This window comes from Panthera uncia, chromosome C2 (assembly GCF_023721935.1).
Source record: "Panthera uncia isolate 11264 chromosome C2, Puncia_PCG_1.0, whole genome shotgun sequence".
NCBI lineage: Eukaryota > Metazoa > Chordata > Mammalia > Carnivora > Felidae > Panthera > Panthera uncia.
Genome location: NC_064810.1, coordinates 155070683 through 155094071, shown reverse-complemented (window position 1 = coordinate 155094071; position 23389 = coordinate 155070683). Strand labels below are relative to the sequence as shown.

General features: G+C 36.1%; 1 protein-coding gene across 4 annotated transcripts in view; it reads right to left on the bottom strand.

Moving 5' to 3' along the window:
• TOPAZ1 (testis and ovary specific TOPAZ 1) overlaps positions 1 to 23389 on the bottom strand; it is a 101411-nt gene that overhangs the window by 72826 nt on the left and 5196 nt on the right. For all 4 annotated transcript variants that reach the window (XM_049629109.1, XM_049629111.1, XM_049629110.1 and 1 more), the window contains 2 exons: positions 15158 to 15219; positions 14336 to 14463 (listed from right to left, as the gene is read on the bottom strand). In XM_049629109.1, the coding sequence (XP_049485066.1) occupies positions 14336 to 14463; positions 15158 to 15219 (190 nt within the window). The remainder of the gene's footprint in view (positions 1 to 14335; positions 14464 to 15157; positions 15220 to 23389) is intronic.

Genomic DNA, 23389 nt, shown 5'->3' with positions numbered 1-23389 from the left:
ACGTTGAAAAAAAAATTTTTTTTAAAAATTATTTTTTAATTATTAAACATTTTTCCAGTCTTATTGAGAATTAATTGATACATATTATGGTATAAGTTTAAAGCATACAGCATGATGGTTGGGTTTATATATATTGTCAGATCATTACAACTGGTTCAGCTAACATCCATCTTTTCACAGAGATACAACAAAAAGAAGAAAACAAGAAAAAAATTTTCTCCTTGTGATGAGAACTCTGAAAATGCACTCTCTTAGCAACTACTCTTTTTTAAAGTACATAATCACACATTACATAATGATACGCACTGCATATACTACTGTTACGAAGAAAATTAGAAAAATCAAGTGAGAAACATAAAACATCAACAAATACAAAAATATACTATGTTCCTGAATGAGATTAAAAAAAATTTTTTTTAAGTGTTTATTTATTTTTGACAGAGAGACAGAGAGAGTGCGAGCTCAGGAGGGCAGAGAGGGAGACACAGAATCCGAAGCAGGCTCCAGGATCTGAGCTGTCAGCAGAGCCTGATGCAGGGCTCAAACCCACCAGCAGTGAGATCATGACCAGAGCTGAAGTCCGACACTCAATGAACTGAGCCACCTAGGGGCCCCCTGAATGAGATTATTAAATGTAAAGATGTTAGTTCTCCCTAAATTAATTCATACACTTTAAAAACTACTTTACATGTGAGTTTAAAGAACTCTTAGGAAAATATAAGAACAGCCAAAAAATATTTTAGATTTATAATACATTTCAGAATCTTTTAAAGTAAGCGTTCCTTGTTTTATTTTTATTTTGCTTGCCATTTTTATTTTTCAAATAACTGACAATATGGTATCAGTAAAAGGACCTGGGCAATCAATGAAACAAAAGAGAAGGAATAGTTCCATACATAAAAATTTGAAAAATTTAAAGATAGCATTTGAAATTTGTGAAAAAATGATTCAATAAATGGAAGTAGAACAACAGTCTAGCTAACTGGATAGAAAATAAGTTTGGTAGCAACTCACCATATGTCAAAATACTTTTTTGGTTCATTAAAGATTTAAATACAAAAAATATCAGAAATAGCAAAAACAAAATAGAGATAAATTATAATTTGGAGGGTGGAGAAAGACTAAGCATGATACCAGAAGCAGAAACCATAAATTATGATACCAACAGGTGTGAATATAAATATGTTAGATATTTTCTTATGCTGGAGAATACAAAGCACACAAAAGCCATTTGTCAAAAAAATTTTTTTAAAGGTTACATTGTTTCTACCTTCTTTCTCCTAAGATAAATGTTAGATTCAGATAGATAAAAAATTCAAACATAATAAAAAACAACAGAAAAAAGCACCAGGAGGAAATACAGAAGAAAAATTTTAAATCTTGAAATGGGGAAGAGCTTCATTAGAATACCCAGTGCTCATCACAAGAAGTGCCCTCCTTAATACCCATCACCCACTTAGCCCATTCCCCTGCCCACCTCCCCTCGTAACCCTCAGTTTGTTCTCTACAGCTAAAGTCTGTTTTATGGTTTGCCTTTCTCTCTTTTCCCTCCTCCCCCCACCCAGGTTCATTTGTTTTGTTTCTTAACTTCCACATGAGTGAAATCATATGGTATTTGTCCTTCTATGATGGACTTATTTTGTTTAGCCTAATACTCTAGAGCTCCATCCATGTCATTTCAAATGGTAAGATTTCATTCTTTTTATGGCTGAGTAATATTCCATTGTATATATACACAACTTCCTTATCCATTCATCAGTCAATGGACATTTGGGTTCTATAATTTGGGTATTGCTGATAATGCTGCTATAAACACTGGAGTGCATGTATCCCTTCAAATCAGTATTTTTGTACCCTCTGGGTAAATACCTAGCAGTAAAATTGCTGGATCATAGTGTAGTTCTATTTTTAACGTTTTGAGGAACCTTCATATCGGTTTCCAGAGTGGCTGCACCAGTTTGCATTTCCACCAACAGCGTAAGAGGGTTCCCCTTTCTCTGAATCCTCGCCAACATCTGTTGTTTCTTGAGTTGTTAATTTTAGCCATTCTGACAGGTGTGAAGTGATATCTCATTTGTATTTCCCTGATGATGAGTGATGTAAGAATATATTTAATACATGAAAAGTTCCTACAACTAAAAAAATCAAAATCTCAGAAGAAAAATGGGCAAAGAACATAAAAAGGAAGTTCATAAAAAATGTAAATGGCCTTTAAATATACTAAAAGATGCTTAACTAGTCTCATAAGAGGAAAGCAAATTAAAACTAAAAGTCATTTGTAAAAATAGACAGATGGGACAAAATTTTAATACTGAGTTGGTTAGTGTGTGGGGAGAAAACTGGCATTCTTACCCAATGTTGCTGAATGTATAAATCACAGTCATCTTTATGTAGGCCAATCTGACAATTCTACTTCTAAGAATTAATCCAAAAATGCTTGCACATATACAAAATGCCTTATGTTCAAGGGTACATAATGCAGCAATATTTAAATTGCAAAAAATGGGAACAAAGCAACTGTCCACCAACAGTGGAAGTTGTTGAATAGAGTATATCCATACAGTGGATAATTATACAATTAGAAAAACAGGGCATAATTACATACGTTGAAAAGAAACAATCTCCATTACATATTTAGTTTAAAAAGCAAGATAAAGAATGGTATGCTACTGTTTGTATAAAATTAAAAACAATAAACAATACATCCACTTTGAGAAATGGCAGAGTATGTCTTACTGGGATAATCCTCTTGCAGTTAACAATTCTAAACCCTAGATAAAATGTAAAAAAAATCACTGGAAAGATATGAAAAGCAGGCAGAATCTGGAGCGAAGTCTACACTTGGAAAGAAGGAATAGTACTGACCAGCTCTTTTGCTTTCACGGTTTTATTCCTGAAGGTAGGCCCTAGTTGGAATCACCTGGGAAGGCCAAGAACTTGCCTTGCTGAAACAATGAACTGGAAGGCTAAATTTAGGACATAGTCAGAAACTGGGAAATAAGGATGAGAATCCAGGAAAGGAGAGAACCTAAGACAGGAAACCCTGAAATCTGGTTATACACTTGGTGCAAATCTCTCGCCGATCCTTGAACTGTATCTCTCTAAGGTTAGACTCCAAACAGCCCAGCTGAGGTTACAAGAACCGAAAAAATCTTTAAACTAACTGCTACTGTGGAAGAGTAATCTGGAGGCTGAACTCACCTAAGTTAAAACCTAAACATACAATTACCATACAACCCAGCAAATACAGACTTGGGCATTGATCCCAGAGAAACTAAAAATTAGATTCACCAAAAACCTGTACACAAATGTTTATAGCAGCTTTATTTGGAATAGCCCAAAACTGGAGACAAGACAGTTGTCCTTCAATGAGTGAACAGCTTTTAAATAAATGGTAGTAACCCATCCCACGGAATACTGCTAAGCAATCAAAATGAATGAACTATTGATACATGCAACAAACTTGATGACTATCCAGAGCATTATGCTGGGTGAAAAAAACCCCAATCTGCAGTGGTTACGTACTATATCTAATTCCATTTATGTAATACACTTAAAAAAATTTTTTTTAATGTTTATTTTTGAGAGTGAGTGAGCATGAGTGGGGGAGGGGCAGAGAGAGAGAGAGAGAGGGAGACACAGAACCCGAAGCAGGCTCCAGGCTCTGAGCTGTCAGCACAGAGCTCGACACAGGGCTCAAATCCACGAACCGTGAAATCAATGACCCGAGCTGAAGTCGGACACTTAACCAACTGAGCCACCCAGGCGTCCCTGTAACATCTTGAAATGACAAAATTATAGCAATGAAGAACAGATTAGCAGTTGTCAAGGGTTAAGGAGAGGTTAGGGGGAGGCACAGAGAAAGCAGGCATGGTTATAAAAGGGTAACATAAGGGATCCTTGTGGTGATGGAAGTGTTTTGTATCTCTGACTGTATTATAGTGTCAATATTCTGGTTGTGGTATTATACTAAAGCTTTGCAATGTTACCATTGGGAGAAATTGGGTAAAGAGTACATGAGATTTCTGTTATTTCTTACCACTACTGTGGTGAATCTATAACTATTTCAAAGTTAAAAGAAATGTGGGATCCTGCTAAGGCAGTATTTATGGATATGTTTATAGCACTAAATTGTCTCAGAAAATAAGTTTTAAATCAGTGACCCCAGTTGTAACCTTAAGAAACTACAAAAAGAGGGGTGCCTGGGTGGCTCAGTTGGTTAAGCCTCTGACTTAAGCTCAGGTCACGATCTCACGGTTTGTGAGTTTGAGCCCCGCGTCAGGCTCTGTGCTGACAGTTCAGAGCCTGGAGCCTGCTTAGGATTCTGTGTCTCCCTCTCTCTCTGCCCCACCCCCGGCTTGCACTCTGATACTCTGTCTCTCAAAAATGAATAAACATTAAAAAAATTAAAAAAAAAAGAAACTACAAAATGAATGGCAGATTAAATCCAAAGTAAGCAGAAAAAAGGAGAAAGTAATGATCAGCAGAAATCAGTAAAATAGAAAACAACAGAGCAACAGAGAAAAAAAATTAATAAAACCAAAACTGGTTCTTTTCAAATAGTAACAAAATTGATAATCTTCTAGTCAACCTCCAGCAAATCTACATCTATTTCAAAATACCAAAATTACAGAGATGGAAAACAGATTAATGGTTGGCTGAGGTTAGGAATGTTAGAGTTAGGGAGAAAAGTGTAACCAAGGAATAACATAAGGGAGATATTTATAGTGATAGAATAATTCTTTACCTTGATTGCAGTGGTGGCTAAAAGAGTCTGCCCATTTAATAAAATACAGAGAAGTATCTATACTATACATTTAATATCAGATTCCTGCTTCTGATATTGCATTTAAAGACATAATCAGGAAAAAACTAGGTGGAGGATACACAGGTCCTCTCTATACTACTTTTGCAACTTCCTGTGAATCTACAATTATTTCAAAATAAAAAAATTTTAAAACGGTATACTAGCATTTTAGCTATATGGGGTTCAAAACTAGAATTAAGTAATTCCTATCATGGTTAAATTTAAAAATTGTTACATACACAAGACAAAATAAAAGGTCACTGGAAAAGACAGAATATACATATACTTATTCCATGAATATTTATCCCGTAAGTATTATATAAATATATACAAAATATCAGTAAGGAAGCATTTATAAAAATTCACAGAAAACTATGTAAAAGGAGAAAAGTAGTAGGCCATACATATGTCCTAAAGTCAATCTATTTATCCCCTCAAATTCCTAAAATGTAAAGTGAGAGAGAGACAAAGTTTAATTCCCAAATTTGGGGGCCAGATATCTTAAAAAAAAATTTTTTTTAACATTTATTTATTTGTGAGAGACAGAGAAAGAGCAAGAGTGGGGGAGGGGCAGAGAGAGAGGTAGACACAAAATCCAAAGCAGGCTCCAGGCTCTGAGCTGTCAGCACAGGGCCCGATGTGGGGTTCGAACTCATGAACCGTGAGATCATGACCTGAGCCGAAGTCGGACACTCAACCAACTGAGCCACCCAGGCAGCGCAGAGGCCAGATATCTTAAAGACAAATATTACTGTTTGGTCATGATTATTTTCTAGAGCTGGTACTTTGAAGCTTACCATAATATTAGAAGAATAAATGTATCATCCCCTTTTCTTAAACAAAACCAAAAATCTTACTATACTAGGAAGCAACTAAACAATTCTGTGGATTATTTTAAAAGAATTAATGCCAAAAATAGTCTACATCTTGAAAATATTTACAGTGTTAAGAATTCAGTGACTTCTGGCAAACATCTCCTAAAATCTATCCTTACAGGAACAAATGGATTAAGTCTTTTCCTCAGCTTTAAGTAGAACAGAGTACAAACTAGTTTTTGTTGTTATTTTGTCTTAACTTTCATTTATTTTTGAGAGACAGAGACAGAGCACGAGTTGGGGAAGGGCAAAGAGAGAAGGAGACACAGAATCTGAGGCAGGCTCCAGGTTCTGGGCTGTCAGCACAGAGTCTGACACGGGGCTCAAACCCATGAACCCCAAGATCATGACCTGAGCCAAAGTCCTATGCTTAACCAACTGAGCCAGCCAGGCGCCCGTTTGTTTGTTTTTAATGCTTCAGAGCAAGGGCTGGCAAGCTACAGCCTGCCTGTTTGTAAAGATTTACTTGAATATAGCAACTGCTATTTGTTTATATATTGTCTATGGCTTCTTTCATGTTATGACGGCAGAGTTGCAACACCAACTATAGGGCCCACAAAGCCATACAGGAATTTTACCATCTAGCCCTTTGAAAAAAACTTTGCCAACCCTTGCTATACTGTAAGTCAAGGGACTCTGCTGTGAGACCTTGGACAAGATACAGACTCAAAATCTGTTTCTTCATCTATTAAAAAGAATAATAGCACATGCCCCATGTGCAGCAAATGAGTAACTCAGCAAGTCAGGGTTGTCTATACTGTGTACATTGAAGGTATGGTCCTTGATCTACTCCTTGGAGGGAACTTTTAAGCCCTTGGAATGTGCTGCCTTTGGTAATGTGTTTTTGCTTACTTGCGGGTCTGGGACCAGACAGTGTATACTAATAGTGTAATTCATGGCAGGGGCTTTGGGCCACTCTAGACAGTCTAAACTAACAATTTGACTTATGGTGGGGGCCTCAGGTCATCTGGTATCCAGTGTGACCTCTGGAGGGTATGGAGAGACTGAGTGATCAAGGTGAGCCACACAGGCAGTCAGACATGCCACTGTGACTGACCCCAAAAAAGACTGACCAGGGCTCAGGTAAATTCCTTTGGCTAGCATTCCTCTGTGTTGCTATGCATCATTGCTGGGAGAAGCAAGCAGTGTCTACATGGCTCTACTGAGAAAGGACAGCTGGAAACCTGTGCCTGGTTTCTCTTGGACTCTGCCCTATGTGACTCTTGTTTGTGGATTTTTTTTTAAATTTTTTTAACGTTTATTTATTTTTGAGACAGAGAGAGACAGAGCATGAATGGGGGAGGGGCAGAGAGAGAGGGAGACACAGAATCCAAAGCAGGCTCCAGGCTCTGAGCCATCAACCCAGAGCCCGATGCGGGGCTCGAACTCACAGACCACAAGATCGTGACCTGAGCTGAAGTCGCCCGCTTAACCGACTGAGCCACCCAGGCGCCCCATCTTGTTTGTGGATTTTAATGTATACTCTTTCACTGTAATAAAATGTAATCTCAAGTATTAACAGCTTTGCTGACCTCTGTAAGTTCTAGCAAATCACCAAATCTGAGGGTGGTCTGGGGGGCTCCTGAGCAGCATCTCATTATATTATGTGGATAAAATGTGATAACCCATACTAGGCACTTAACAGTGGCTGGTTGGCATTATGATAAAGGCTGAGTACATACTGGTTGTTATCATCAAACCATTAAGCAAGTACTTTGTAAGATTCTTTGTGTTATAAGACTCTTATAGCACTTAAAGACTTTTCAAATGGAGTTCATATTCAATATGCATTCAACATTTGTGTTATTGCTCTGTATCAGCCACTGCACTAGGTGCTAGAGATTTAGTAGTAAGCAAAATGGACAAAAATCCTTGCTTTCATGGAGCTTCACTCTAGCAGGAAGAGATAAACATAAAAAAGTAAATGTGTAGAATGTTAAACCATAATAAATATAAGAAAGGGGAATATGAAATGTTGAGAGAAAGGAGAACACTTGAAGTTTCAGGTTGAATGGCCAGGAAAGTTATCTTTGAGAACACGAAACCTGAGTGAAGATGTGAAGGAAGTATGAGAACCAGCTGTAGTATTTTTAGGAGAACATCCCAGGCAGATAAAATAGCGAGAGCAAAGGCCCTGAAGTAGGAGAAAGCCTACTATGTTTTAAGAACAGCAAGGAGGCTAGTGTGGTCAGGGTGAAATGGATATGGATAGGAGTATAAGAGATCAGAGAGATAACAAGGTGGGGAATGGGTATAGGAGACAGATACAGGGCACTACAGGTCACAGTAAGGACTTTGGCTTTGAATCTGAATGTCATTAGAAACTAACGGAGTCTGAAACAAAATAATGACATGATCTAACTCATGCACGGAGAGTCTGAAACAAAATAATGACATGATCTAACTCATGCTGTGTCGAGAATAAACTACAAGAGAACAAAATTAGAAGCAGGAGATCTACTAGAAGGTGACTGTAATAAATCAGGCAAGAGAGGACCCTCACTTGGGTCTGTGTGGTATTGGTGAGGGGTGATGAAAAGTGGACAGTTTCTAGACATCTGATGGTAAAGCCTGCAGGTTTTCCTTGCAGTCTGGGTATGGACTGAGAGAAAAAGAAAGGAAATCCAAGGTTTTGAGTCTGAACAATCATAAAGGATGGAGTTGCCATTAACAGAGAAGGAGAAGATTATAGGAGGAACTAGTTTGTGGTAGAGGAGGGGATATATAACAGAAGTTCATTTTTTAAAAAATTTAAAAAATTCTTTCTTAATTTTTTATTGAGACATAGCTGACATACAATATTACATTAATTTCAGGTGTACAACATAGCGCTTTGGCATTTGTATACATTACAAAATGATCACAACTGATCTAATTACCATCTGTCACCATACAAAGTGAATACAATATTAACTATATTCCCTATGCTGTAGATTGTACCCCCTTATTTTATAACTGAAAGTTTGTACCTTTTGACCACCCTTCACCCATTTTGCCCCACCACAACCCCCCCTCCTGTCTGGCAACAACCAATCTGTTCTCTATATCTTTGAGTCCGGGTTTTATTGTGGTGGTTGTTTTGATTCCAAACACTGAAATCATAAAGTATTTATTTTTGCCTGACTTACTTTACTTAGCGTAACACTGGTAAATAATACTGCAATGAACACAGGAGTGCATGTATCTTTTTGAATTAATATTTTTGGTTTTTTTGGAAACCCTGTAGTGGAACTGCTAGATTGTATGGTAGTTCTATTTTTAGTTTTTTTTAGGAACTGCCATACTTTTTTTCCATAGTGGTTATACCAAATTACACTCTTACCAACAGTATACAAAAGTTTTCTCTGTATCTTTTTCTCCATATCCTCACCAGCATTTGTTATTCCTTGTCTTTTGAATAACAACCATTCAGACAGATGTTAAGGTGATATCTCACTGTGGTTCTGATTTACATTTCCATGATCATGAGTGATGTTGAGTACCTTGTCATGTGTCTGTTCACCAACTGGATGTCTTCTTTTGGAAAATGCCAATTTAGGTCTTCTGCCCATTTTTAAATCAGATTGTTTGTTTTTCTTTGTTATTGAGTTGCAGGAGTTCTTCACATATTTTGGACATTAACCCCTTATTTGATATATGACTTACAAATGTCTTCTCCTGTTAAGTTGCCTTTGCATTTTGTTGTTTGGTAGTTTCCTTCTCTGTGCAGAAGCTTTTCTGTTTCATGTGGTCCCATTTGTTTGGTTTTGCTTTGTTTCCCTTGCCTTTGGAGTCAGATGCAAAAAAACTTTGCTAAGATTTATGTCAAGGAGATTACTGCTTATGTTTCCTTCTAGGCTTTATGGTTTCAGGTCTTAAAGTCAAGTCTTTAATCCATTTTGAGTTAATTTTTGTATATGGTGCAAAATAGTAATCCATATTCATTCTTTTGCGTGTAGCTGGCCAGTTTTTCCAAAACTATTTACTGAAGAGACTGTCCTTCCCCCATTGTATGCCCTTACTTCCTTTATTGTAAATTAATTGACTATATATACTTGGGTCTATTTCCAGGCTGTCTATTCTGTTCCACTAATCTATGTGTGTTTTTATGCTAACACCATACTGTTTTGATTACTATAGGTTTATGGTATAGTTTGAAATCAGGGAGTGTGATACCTCTGGCTTTGTTCCTTTTTAAGACTGCTTTGGCTATTCAAGGTCTTTTGTGGTTCCTTATACATTTTAGAAGTATTTTTTCTTGTTCTGTGGAAAATGCCATTGGAATTTTGATAGGGATTGCATCAAATCTGTGCATTGCTTCGGGTGGTACGGTCATTTTACCAATATTAATTCTTCCAATCCATGGGCACAGAATATCTTTCCATTTATTTGTGTCTTTAATTTCTTTCATCAATGTCTTATAGTTTTTTAAATTTTTTCAAATGTTTATCTTTGAGAGAGAGGGATAGACAGAACACGAATGCGGAGGGGGAGAGAGAGAGAGAGAGAGAGAGAGAGAGAGAGAAAATCCAAAGCAGGCTCCAGGCTCTGAGCCATCAGCATAGACCCCGACACAGGGCTTGAACTCATGAACCATGAGATCATGACCTAAGCCGAAGTTGGATGCTTGACCAACTGAGCCACTCAGGCACCCCAATGTCTTACGGTTTTCAGTGTAACCTATAGTTTTTGGTTAAATTTATTCATAGGTATTTTACTCTTTTTGATGTGCCCATAAATGGGATTTTTTGGATTTCTTTTGTTGATAGCTATTATTATACAGAAACACAACAGATTTTTGAATATTAACTTTGTGTCCTGAAACTTTACTGAATCTATTTATTAGTTCTAACAGCTTTTTGGTGGAGTCTTGAGGGTTTTCTATATATAATATCACGTCACCAGCAAATAGTGATGGTTTTACTTCTTCCTTTCCAATCTGGATATCTTTTATTTCTTTTTCTTGCCTAACTGTCCTTGTTAGGACTTCCAATGTTATGTCGAATAAAAGTAGGGACAGTGGGAATCCTTGTCTTGTTCTTGATCTCAGTGGAAAAGCTTTTAACCTTTCACTGTTGCATATGACATTAGCTGTGGGTTTGTCATATACAGTCTTGATTATGTTGAGGTACATTCTCTACCCACTTTGTTGAGTTTTTATCATCAATGGATGTTGAATTTTATCAATGCTTTTCTGTATCTATTGAGATGATCATACATTTTTATCTTTCATTTTGTTAATGTGGCATATCACATTGATTTGATTTGTGGATGTTGAATAATCCTTGTATCTGTGGAGTAAATCCCACTTGATCATGGTGCACAATCCTTTTCACGTACTGTCGAATTCCTAAGGTTGAATTTGATTTTGTTGAAGGTTTCTGCACCTGTGTTCATTAGGGATCTTGGCCTGTAATTTTCGTTTTTTTGTGGTATCTGTGTCTGGTTTTAGTATCAGGCCTTGTAAAGTGAGTCTGGAACTGTTTCCTCCTCTTCAGTTATTGGAAAAAGTTTGTGAAGGAGGGTAGGTGTTAAATCTTCTTTGAATGTCCGATAGAATTCACCAATGAAGTCCAGTGGTCCTGGACTTTAATTTTTGGGAGGTTTTTGATTGCTGATTCAATCTCCTTACTAGTAATTATAATCAGATTTTCTATTTCTTCATAATTCACTCTTGGAAAATTGTAAGTTTCTAGGAATTTATCTATTTCTTCTAGGTTGTCCAAGTTTTTGGTCTATAATTCATAATTCATAGTGAACTATAGTTCATAGTATTTCTGTGGTATCAGTTATAACTTCTTTTTCACTTCTAATTTTATTTGAGTCCTGTTTTTGTTGTTGTTGTTGTTTCTAAGTCTGGCCAAAAGTCTTGTAAATTTTATCTTTTCAAAGAACCAGCTCTTGGGTTCCACTGATCTTTTCTACTGTCTTTTTATTCTCTATTTCACCTATTCCATTCTGATATTTATTATTTCCTTCCTCCTACTAACTTTTGGCTTTATTCTTTTTCTAGTTCCTTCTGATGTACCATTAAATTGAGATTTCTCCTGTTTCTGGAGGTAGGCCTGCATGCTATCAACCTCCCTCTCAGAACTGCTTTTACTTCATCCTGTAGATTTTTGTATGCCATATTTCCGTTTTCATTGTGTCTAGGTATTTTTTTCTCTTTTGATTTATTCTATGATCCACCAATTGTTCAGTAGCATGTTGTTTATTCTCCACATATTTGTGATTTTTCTGATTTTCCTCTTGTAATTTATTTCTAGTTTCATACAATAGTGGTATGCTAGATATGCTTGATATGCTTGATGGGATTTAAACCTTCTTGCATTTATTGAGACTTGCTTTGTGACCTAACACCTTATCTATTCTAGACAATATTCTGTGTGAACTTGAGAGGAATTTATATTCTGCTGCTTTTGGATGGAATGTTCCATATATATCTATTAAGTCCATCTGGTCTAAAATGTCATTTAAGGTTTATGTTTCCTTACTGATTTTCAGTTTTTTTTTTTAATTAAAAGGATATTTTTAAATATTTACTTACTTTTGAGAGAGAAAGAGAGAGAGAGAGCGAGCAGGAGTGGAGGGGGGGAGCAGAGAGAGGGAGATACAGAATCCAAAGCAGGCTCCAGGCTTTGAGCTGTCAGCACAGAGCCCAATGTGGGGCTTGAACCCACAAACTGCGAGATCATGACCTGAGTGGAAGTCGGCTGTTTAACCAACTGAGCCACTCAGGTGCCCCTGATTTTCAGTTTTGATGACTGATGTAAGTAAGATGTTAAAGTCCTCTACTATTATTGTATAGTATATACAATTATATACTTTGACACTCTTATGTTGGGTGCATACATATTTATAAATGTTATATTTTCTTGCTGGATTGACTACTTTATCATTATGTACTGCATCTCTTTGTCTTTAATTACACTCTCTTTTTTAAAGTCTATTTTGTTTGATACAAGTATAGCTGCACCAGCTTTTTGTTTCCATTTGCACTGAACATCTTTTTCCTTCCCTTTACTTTCAGCCTGCGTGTGTTCTTACAGCTGAAATGAGTCTGGTAGGCTGTATATAGATGTTTTAGGAATTCAGTTTGAACATGTTAAGTTTTATATGTCTAACTGGACATCCAAGTGGAAAAATCCAGTAGACAACTAGACATAAAGGTCTGCAGTTCAGAAAGTCCAGGCTGCAGTTATAAATTTGAGAGTCCTAGCACACAGATGGCATTTAATTCAATGAGGTTGCATGAGACCATTTAAAGAGCAAATCTACATAGGAAAGAAGAACACATCATGGTCTAGACTCTAGGTCATTCTAATATGTAGAGGTCAGGGAGATTAGGAGACACCAGCAACATTAATTGGGAAGTTGCAGACAGAAAGGCAAAAAGTAAACCAGGCAAGTATGTTTACCCTGAAAGTCAGGGTTTCAAGGAAAGTGTGATCAACTGTGACAAATGATGATAGGTTAAGTAAGATTAAGACTGAGAAAATGTTCATTGGATTCGGCAACAAGGAGGTCAACCAGAGAGTTAAAGGATAATTCTGGTTGCAGTAAAGGCAAATATCTTTGGAATGGGTTCAAGAGAACTGGAGAAGAGAAACTAGAAATAGTGGGTATAGATATGTCTTTTGAGAAATAGGGTGACAGCTGGAAAAAAAATGGGACTATGTAAAGGTTTTTGTTCTGTTTGAAAATGGGAGAACAACATGTTTATATACTGATGAGAATAATCCAACAATAAAAGAAGAATTATTGCAGTAATATTTTGAGAGAGAGAAGAGATGGACTTTAGCACTTAAGTGGAAGGAATATCCTTGGCTAAATCATCTATTGTAATTGAAGAGAAGCTGGAGTTTGGGGAGCAGATGCAGGTTAAGTGGCTAATGTTTTGGTAGGGAACCAGGATGCTCTTTTCCAGTTACTTCAATTTTCTTGGAAAGTAGGAAACTAGGTTGTTAGCCATGAGGATGAAAGAGCAGGAATAATGAGAAAAAAGAAAGTATGAAATAGTTGCCTAGGAAGTCAAATGAATTATGCAAAAGGTCAGGACAATCATACACATTTTCTGGCAGAAAACAAGAACAAACTTTATATCCAAACTTTTCCCCATAACATATGCCAGTGGTATGTTCCGCCATCGCTCCAATATGCCTTCTGGATCTGTGGTTAAATAACTGCTGTGTGCATTCATAGCCCTTGAGCACTAGGATATTATTAAATTTTAAAGATCAAGTGATATTCAGAACTTTGTGTTTAATGAGGCAGAAAAATATGTAATAATTTAGAGACTTATGTAGGTTTGAGACCAACTTCAGGACACTAAAAAAAACAAACAAAAAAAATAAATAATAATTAAATACCTTATTTTCCCAGACAAGTGAAACTTGTAAATAGTGTGCTTATGCAAAGCATCAAACAATATATCCTTAGGAACAGAATGATGCAATTCTTTTCCTCAATAAAAAGGCGTTACACTTGTCACCTGACCACACTGTTACGATGAATTTCTGTATTATAACTATTTAGACCAAGAAATAAGAAAATGCAGAAGATTCCCCCAGTACCTTTTCATCCAAGTCTGAACTACTGACAGCATCATTAAGATGAAATTCTGCATTACCACTGTTTAGACCAGGAAATAAGAAAATGCAAGAGTCTCTTGTACCTTTTCATCCAAGTCTGAACTTTTTATGTGTTCACTGAAGTCTCCCAGATTTTCACTTTCAGAGGTCTCATTAGTAATTTCCCCTAGGGAAATGTTTTCACCTTTGGAATCATGTTTTATCTCATTTGCTGAAAAGAAAGAATATTCAACTGTAGAAACTTCAAACAGTGAAATAACTAAGTTATTCAAAGATTGTTCTAAAAATGAGTTGGAATTCAGACTCTTTTAAAGTCCAGTGTGACAAACATAAAGTAGTTTTCAGCAAACTATACAATTATTCCTCCCTCTTTCAAGATAACTCCATTATATTAGATATAAAAAGAATGGCACTAAGACAAACTGAGATATATCAAGATAAATTTAAGAATGTTTCTTGATTATGTCCAGTTATTTTAAATATGTTTTTAAAACTTTAAAGTACAATTAACTTTCAAAATATTTCCTGTGAAGACCCAGGTATTCAAACTTATGATTAACTGTAAATTACAAAAAATTATAAAAAGGATTCAGATTTAAAATGTGATAAAGTTTAAATACATACTTCCATTTAAAAATAATGCCACAAAATTTCTAAGGTCAATGATCCTCTCTTTTGTAGATAAAGCTGAACAAAGTTACTTACTAAATAATCAAATGGAAAATCTCTCAATCTCATCTGTCAACCAAGCAATAAAACTGAGGAAAACTGACAAACTATAAAACATGTTTTAACAAACTCTAAAATGAGAAGCTTCCTATTTTAATGAATTCATTTTGGCTAGGCCTGAATAGAGACACAAAATGATACTTCAATATACATATTTTGAAAACGTCAAATTTTACCTGCTGACAAGGAAGCACAGACCTCTGACTTCATCAATCCAGAATCCGGTACAGGAAGTTCTCTATTATAAAGCAAACAGAGCTTGAACATTATAAAGGATTCTACACAGATCCACTTCTCTAAACATTATATATTACCAGCTTTAGTAGCTGGTGAAGATCAGCTCAAGTTCTCCAAGGACAGAGTATTACAATGGAGGTTCAGAAACCCAGCACACCCAAGTAGATTCCTCATTTGGTTCTTTTAATCACACACATAAGCCACAACTGTTAGGGAGTGCTGCCATTCAAACTGCTACTCAGGGAGAACCCGATGACAGTTCTAACAGTTCTAAACTATTACACCCATACTAGAAGATGTTTAACTTCTACTCTGAAGTTTATGTATGTACAGCTTACTGCCAATGTAAAAAGGAAGACAGTTTGACAGCTGTTTGAATCTTTTTTTGTAGTCTCTAAAGACCACATATGGTCTAAAGGTTAAGGGTATAGAGATCAGAGTTAGATCAACCTAGGTTCAAATATTGTTCTGCCGCTTAACTGTGTCAACTATGACAACATTATTTCTTTCAGTCTAACCATATCTGTAAAATGGGAATATCACCTATCCATGAGGTTATTGTGAGGATTAAATGAAGTGTTTTTAAAACCAACAGCATAGACTCAACAAATGAAAACTACATTTATATGAGCGACAAATGGCTAAACATTTCTCCATTTTTAAAAATTTAGAAATATATAAAAGAATAAAATATAATAAACGCCCATAATCCCACCATTTTTTTCATTTAATAAATTCGTTTTATTAAACCCAGCCTACAGCTCTACAACCGCTCACTGGTTCAAGATTACTTCCTACTCAAGAAAGAGAAAAACTAAACAAAGTATTTTATACATCATTCTTTAAAGTCTTTGGAAAACAGGAAGTATTTGCTCCCTGACATAAGATCTAAAACAATTGGAAACATATAGTTTAAAGAATGGAAAAAATAATAATATGAACAGAAGGCTCATACAATTTGACATGATGAGCAGAACACATCCCCAATCCTGCCCATTCATATCTGAGAACTGTCATGTCCTTCTCTGAAATAAGAAAGAAATCAGGTATCATTCTTAACTCCTACCTATGATTAATCAATCAGATTAATCAATCTTCACTTCCTAAATCTCTCCCAAATCCACATCCACTTCTGTTTGAAGTCATCATGTCCTTTGGCCTCATTATTACAATAGCTCCCCGCCACACCAGAGCTACAATGATTTTTAAAATTTAAAAGTCCTTTGGTGAATCCCTATATGCTGTTAGGATAAAGTTCAAACTCACCATGACTTCCAGTTTATCTAGGATGGTCTGTTTAGTCCTGTTGTCTTGACTTAAATTATTAAAAGCTCCTCACTTCACTCTCAAAAGTTTTGCAGTTCAGAAGACAGATTCTATGGTCATTCTATTTGTAAAGGATGTAATTTAATGACTGAGCTTTCTGCACATTTTGCAGCTTTATTTCTTGCCATATGAACCCTAAGCCATGGAACATTATCTCTGTTTCTCAGTTGTGACATGCCTTTCCCTGTGGGCCTTTATACAGGCTATTACTCCTATAACAAAATTCTATTTACTTTTCTTCACCAACTGGCTAATTCTTGGTAATTCCTTTAGTGTTCATCTTAAATACCATTTTGAAAGGAAGTCCTTAACATCTCACACTTCTATTATAGTTTACTGTACTTGCTTAAATATCTGCCTCTCTTGGTGGATCAAAAGCTTAGGGAGGACAAGGCCCAGATGTGTCTTGTTGCCCTCCATATATACTCAGCACCTGACATCTTCGTAGCCAGGCACCACAGGGAGACCCAAATGAAGATGCCTCTCTTCTGTCTAGGAACTCCCAGTATATGGGAGGCTCACATACAAGCAGACGTAATATACTGAGATAAGTGCCAAGAAAACTGCTAGAACAAATTCCTAGAATACCATCTCAGATGAGACTTGAAGGATAGCTGAATAAAAAGAAAGGGACTTGCAGATAAAGTAACATAATGCAAAAGGACTCAAGTACATGACATACTGTAGAAACCACAAGCTGCCTGCTGTGCGTATCTGTTATTACCCTTTTCCCCCCTTCCCCCCACCCCCCAAAACCATATTTGTCAAAGAGAGAATGGATGCGATCCACTAAAGAGCCTTAAAAAGACATGCCAAGCAATTTAGACTCTATCCTCAGGTGGGCAGAAAGCCACTGAAGCAATGTAAGCAGTCACTGGCAGATCAATTTCTATTACAGACTATCACTACGGAGGAGGATAAACAGAGAGTTCAGGGAGAATTAGCCAGGAGCTCATTACAATAATCTAGGAGAAAGATGAATAAGATAGCAGCAGTGAGAATGAGAGGAAGGAAAAACTGTGAGAGATTAAAGTAATAGCATGAATACAATTAAGTGTCTCAATAAATACACAAGAACTGAAGGATGTTTTTGCAGTTTCTAATTATCCTGAAAGTTACATTCTCACATAGGTATAGCTCCAGACACATAGGAGGTTATATCTGCAAACAAAACAAAAACCATAAACAGGCATATAGCAAGTATACTGCTTTAATTTCAATTTCAAAGTACTATATTAAAATAGTATTTTTAATATTGCTGGTATAGCTTATAAGCATGAGAAACTTTTTACTATGAATAACTAGCTCACAGGAAGGTAAAATTGTACATGCTGCTCTTGTTAGAAGTAATTTAATTTTGTTTTGAAGATGAGAAACACAAAGAAATTAAATTCATCTAAACTACAAAAATAATAAAGCAACACTGTAATGCACATAAATATTTTACAGTTTTGTACTGCTGTAATGAAAAGGCACAGCTCTCCCTTGATGGAGTGGGAAGGTTCAAAAATGAAGGGGAGGATGAGGAAAGGAGAGAAACGAACAGACTTGAGTGAAGCTATAGAAGTACAGAGAAGCAAAAGAGATTTGAGCAACAAGGAGAGGGGAGTAAAACTGAAGAACGACATGGATGACATCAAGTTTATCCTCCAACCACAGCATTTTATAAGGGAGTGATGAAGTTTAATAGGTTCCACCCAGGACTTGTTTTGTTTTTTTTTTATAAAACAAAATTTAATACAAAATATGATACTACATCTCTCATAGTAGGGAAAATATTGTTTTTATAAATCTGTTTCACACACTCACAAGTATGTACTGGATTGTAATGCAAAATGTACCTTTGCTATGGGTAACTGACAAAAAGTTGAGCAGGACTGCTCTAGAATTATTACTACCAGAACAAGTCTGAAAACTATGCCCAAGAAAAATTCAAAATGTTATTGCTTTCTTCTGAGATGTTAACTAGCTGACTTGAGGTCAGTGTTCACTTATTTACACATTCACATACTGCTTCTAAATAGGGCCGCTACAAATTTACTGAGGCAATTTTTCTGTAGATAGCAGTGGCCAAAAGCAGAGAAATATTATAGTATCCAGTTCATTGGGCCAGAGGTTGCCTGGCCTGATGCCCTGGTGTGAGGTGCTAGGTCTCTTGCTACTACAAATGAGTATTCCATAAAGTACAATATCATATATTCTGGCAAAGACAAAAAAAAACAATGGTTTATGTGACCCAAAAGAGAAAAAAGTAAAAATAAGAATGACACTTCTTCAAACTGCCCCACCGCCACTTTAGAGAGGAAATGACGGAGAAAAGAGATGAAAAGTAGATTAATGTTCTGTGGCAATCTGTAGAGTAATCAAATTAAAGTCTTACAAATAACTAAAATGGCCCTGTTCTAGCAGGCTGTTTTGGGCTGAGGAGCAAACTTCAGAGCAAGCTACCCTGGGTTCAGATCCAGGCCTTACTAACTTACTAGCTGTGTGTCCTTTGGAAAATTAAACACTTTGATTCAATTTTAAGGAGGGCTAGTTTTGGAGAAACTGAACAGACATTTTTCCTAAGAAGACTCAGAGATGGCCAATGAACACATGAAAAGATGCTCAATACCACTAATCATCAGAAAGGTGCAAATCAAAATCACTTCATACCTGTCAGAATGGCTAAAATAAGTAACACAAGAAATAACAAGTGTTAGTGAGGATGTGGAGAAAAAGGAACGCTTGTACAATGTTGGTGCAACCACTGTGGAAAATAGTATGGAGGTTCCTCAAAAAATTAAAAATAGAAGTACATTATGACTCAATAATTGTACTACTGAAAGAAAATGAAAATACCAATATATGCACCTCTATGTTTACTGCAGCATTACTTACATTAGCCAAGATAAGGAAGCACCCTAAGTGTCCATCAATAGATGAATGGATAAAGATGTAGTGTATACACACAGGAATATTACATAGCACTAAAAAAAAAAAAAAAAGGAAGAGGTCATACTATTTGCAACAACATGGATGGACCTACAGGGTATTAAGCTAAATGAAATCAGTCAGACTGAGGAAGACAAATACTATATGATTTCACTCGTATGTGGAATCTAAAAAACAAATGAATAAACAAAAAGCAGAATGAAACCTATAAAGAATGAACTGATGATTGCTACCGGGAAGGGAGGTATGGGAATGGAAAAAGTGGGTTAAGGAGAATAGGAGATACAGGATTCTAGTTATGGAGTGAAAAATTCATGGGAAGAAAAGGCACAACATAGGAAATATAGTCAATGATATTGTAATACTATTGTAAGGTGACAGATGGTAGTTAAACTTGTGGTGAGCATAGCATAAGGTACAGAGATAGTGAGTCACTACACTGTATACCTGAAACTAATACAACATTGTATGTCAACTGGACTTAAAAAAGAATTAAAATAAAAAGGGCCAGTTTCAACCTCAGAATTATTCTACTAAATAATGTAAGTGATGTATCTAGCACAGGGTAGACACCAAATATCAGTTCTGATAATTCAGTGTAAAATTTTGCACTATAGAGTGTCTCAGATATTCAGTGGAAAGGCAGAACGGAGCAACGTAAGCTTCTTAAAAGACAGGCTACAGAATCTAAATATACAGGGAGAGAAAGAATGTCTTCTGAATCATCTGAACAACCTTGGTGTCAGGCATTTTTCCCTCTAGAAGTTTGTGTTTATTATTACCAGCTCCAGAAGGTACAATGCTCTTTATGGATTTAAATCCAATTTGCAAAGGTGGTGTAACTGGTCCTCATTGATCACCAGCGTTAGTCCTGTCCTGGTGACTTCAATTTCTGATGCTCAACTTTCCAACCATCTTAATCTGGCATCACCCTATTTATCCAGTTTTATTTCCCAGTACTCATCAACATCTATTTGCTTTAGAAAGAAAGGATTCACTGTCTTCATTTACATATATTCTAATCTAGATGCTTGAGGCACAGCCTACTATGACAGAAATTTAAAGTTTAATTCTCTCCCTTCCCTCAAAGTATGAGGGACTGGGCTTGCAAAGGTAAATGAGACATGGAAACTTCCTACTCTCAAGAAGTTCAACAGTTTAATAGGCAAGAGACATGTAAGCTATTACTATCATAACATCAGTGCCATAATTGTGATAGGAAAAGGTGCTATGGGAACAGAAAGGGCTCCTAACTCTACCTGAAAGAGTCAGGAAATGCTTCATAATCTGCCCTCTACAACCATATTCATATTTACCTTTACCTTATGCCTACCTTTTCTTCATTAATTTTCTTCCCCCACCAATTTTTTTTTCCTTCTTCCCCTTTATTAAATCTAAATCAATCCAAATTTCAAGGATCAGTACAAATTCTGACTTTTCCAAGATACCTTTTCATCCCTCTTTTCTAAACTACTAGTATTTCTTAGTACTTGTTTATGTATTTTTGTTTCAGGCACATTGATTTTTCCTCCATACCTACACAGCAATTCCCTTGAATGCTTGGCAGATTCTTAAAATCTCAATGATCCACTGTATAATATCACTCAACTTATATCTTAGAATATAATAAAATTGTGATTGAAGATAATCCTACGTTCTAGGTCAGCACTATTATAGACAATCTCAGGCTAATGTATTTACAGGCTAATTCAAAAGTTTTATCGTTGTCAAAAATTATGCATTACCAAGCTCATCAGTTCAAGTGTTAGTGGATTAGTTCCAATATGCTTCTGATAATTTGGGTTTTAAAATGAACTCTATCCATTGTAGAGATAAAAAATGAATAAGCATTCTAACATAACTTACACATCTTACAAATTCTCTCTAACCAAGTCTGAGAACACTTCCTCCAACAACTGAATCAATTCAGGTTTGACTATGTTTTAACAGTAAGAAGCAGTCCAGAGCTTCTGACAGTATCTGCCCTAACCCTCCCATACTTTTTTTTTTTAATTATTTTAAAAAAACCTTTTCTTAGTGTTTATTTTTTGAGAGACAGAGTAAGAGTGGGGGAGGGGCAGAGAGAGAAAGGGAGACACAGAATCTGAAGCAAACTCCAGGCTCTGAGCTGTCAGCACAGCAGCGCCTGACGCAGGGCTTGAACCCATGAACCACGAGATCATTACCTGAGCCGAAGTTGGCCACTTAACTGACTGAGCCAGTCAGACGCCCCCGAACCCACCCATCGTTAAGTTCTGTTCCTGTAAAATACAAACACGGTCTAACAGGCTTCAACCTCTTAGTGTCTTAGAGGAAAAAGTAGTATATGAACCAAAAACTGGTTGATGAAAGGGACAGTTTTGAAATTTGAAATTATATTTTAAGCTTCATTTAGTTCTAGAATCATTAACAACTTTGTGTCCAACTATTAGCAGACCGTCTGTTTATCATACCTCCATTTTTCCCCGTTAAGGTTGATCCTAGCACTGTGGATGATTATAAAACGGGTATTTCTATTGCAGAAAAAATATTAAAATAACTACTGAGGGGACACCCGGGTGGCTCAGTTAGTTGAGTGTCTGACTCTTGATATCAGCTCAAGTCATGATCCCAGGGTCATGGGAATGAGCCACACATTCGGGTTTGCACTGAGCATGAAGCCTGCTTAAGATTTGCTCTCCCTCTCTCTCTCTCTTTCCCTCTGCCCCTTTCCCCAGCTCACACTTTCTCTAAAAAAGTAAAATCAAATTAAAAAAAATACAATACAATAAATAACAACTGAGGAAATTTTCAAGTTTACTTGAAGACCAAAATTTCAGAAGGAGATATGAAAAAAAAAAGCCAATAAAAGTATAATTGGCACTTTTGAAATAAAGGGAAATGAGGTTCAAAGACAATCAGAAAAATTATCTGAAGTAAATTTGATACTGCAAACCAAAATGGTTCACCTTGTCCAGGAAAAACTGACACATAATTACCAATCCCAAGACAGAAAGTAAGAGAAACAACTGATAGCTGATAGGAGGAAGACGAAGTGGAAAGGGAGGAGGAGGAGTGGGGGAAGGGCTAGGAGGAAAAGGCAGCAGTGGCAGTTGAGAGAGGAATGATGGGAGAATTAGGTTTGGCTTCAACCTTCACAACGAAGTCATAAAGCAGGCTGGAATGACCATACAGTTGTAAAGAGGAAAAACATAAACTGAAAATTTTATACCCAATTTTGCCTACACAATAGTTGTTCTTTTGTATCCAAGATCTTAAAGAACACAGCAATCATGAACTCTTCTTGAAAAAAGCTGCTCTGAAATCTATCCAACTAAGAAATGAATCAAAATAGCCAAAGCAGAGGAAAGTACAAAGAATAATGGTAGGGACTGAATCAATTTAAATATATAACTTAAGAGAGTCTTTGGGAATTCAGATTACTGAAGAAAATGTAAATGACACAAAGCTTAGCAATATAAAACATTTTTTTAAAACACAAAAGTTGGGGGCAACACTGGTAGAAAAGCCAAAGTGTACAGTTATGCCCATCTTTCATGTTTGGAAAGCAAATGCTGCTGTCTGAAGTTAGAACATAATTTTTAAAAGTCATGATAAAATTCAAGCTATTAAATATTTCTTATTAACTTTAGAGAGAGACTTTTCGAAACTAATCTCTTGTGATACAGAAGTATATTGTTTCAGCAATCCCTTTAGCTTCATTTTAGTTCCCCTTCCCCTCAATCAAGAATAAATAAAATTAAATATTTTTACTAAAAAATAACAATATAATTTTTCTAAAATATGTCTATGCATATGCCTAAATAGATGTCTGAAATGATGACTACAAATTGTTAGCAATTGATTTGTTACTTTGGATGGTAGGATTACCCCCCTTTTATACTTTTAATGTAATGAACATGTATCACTTT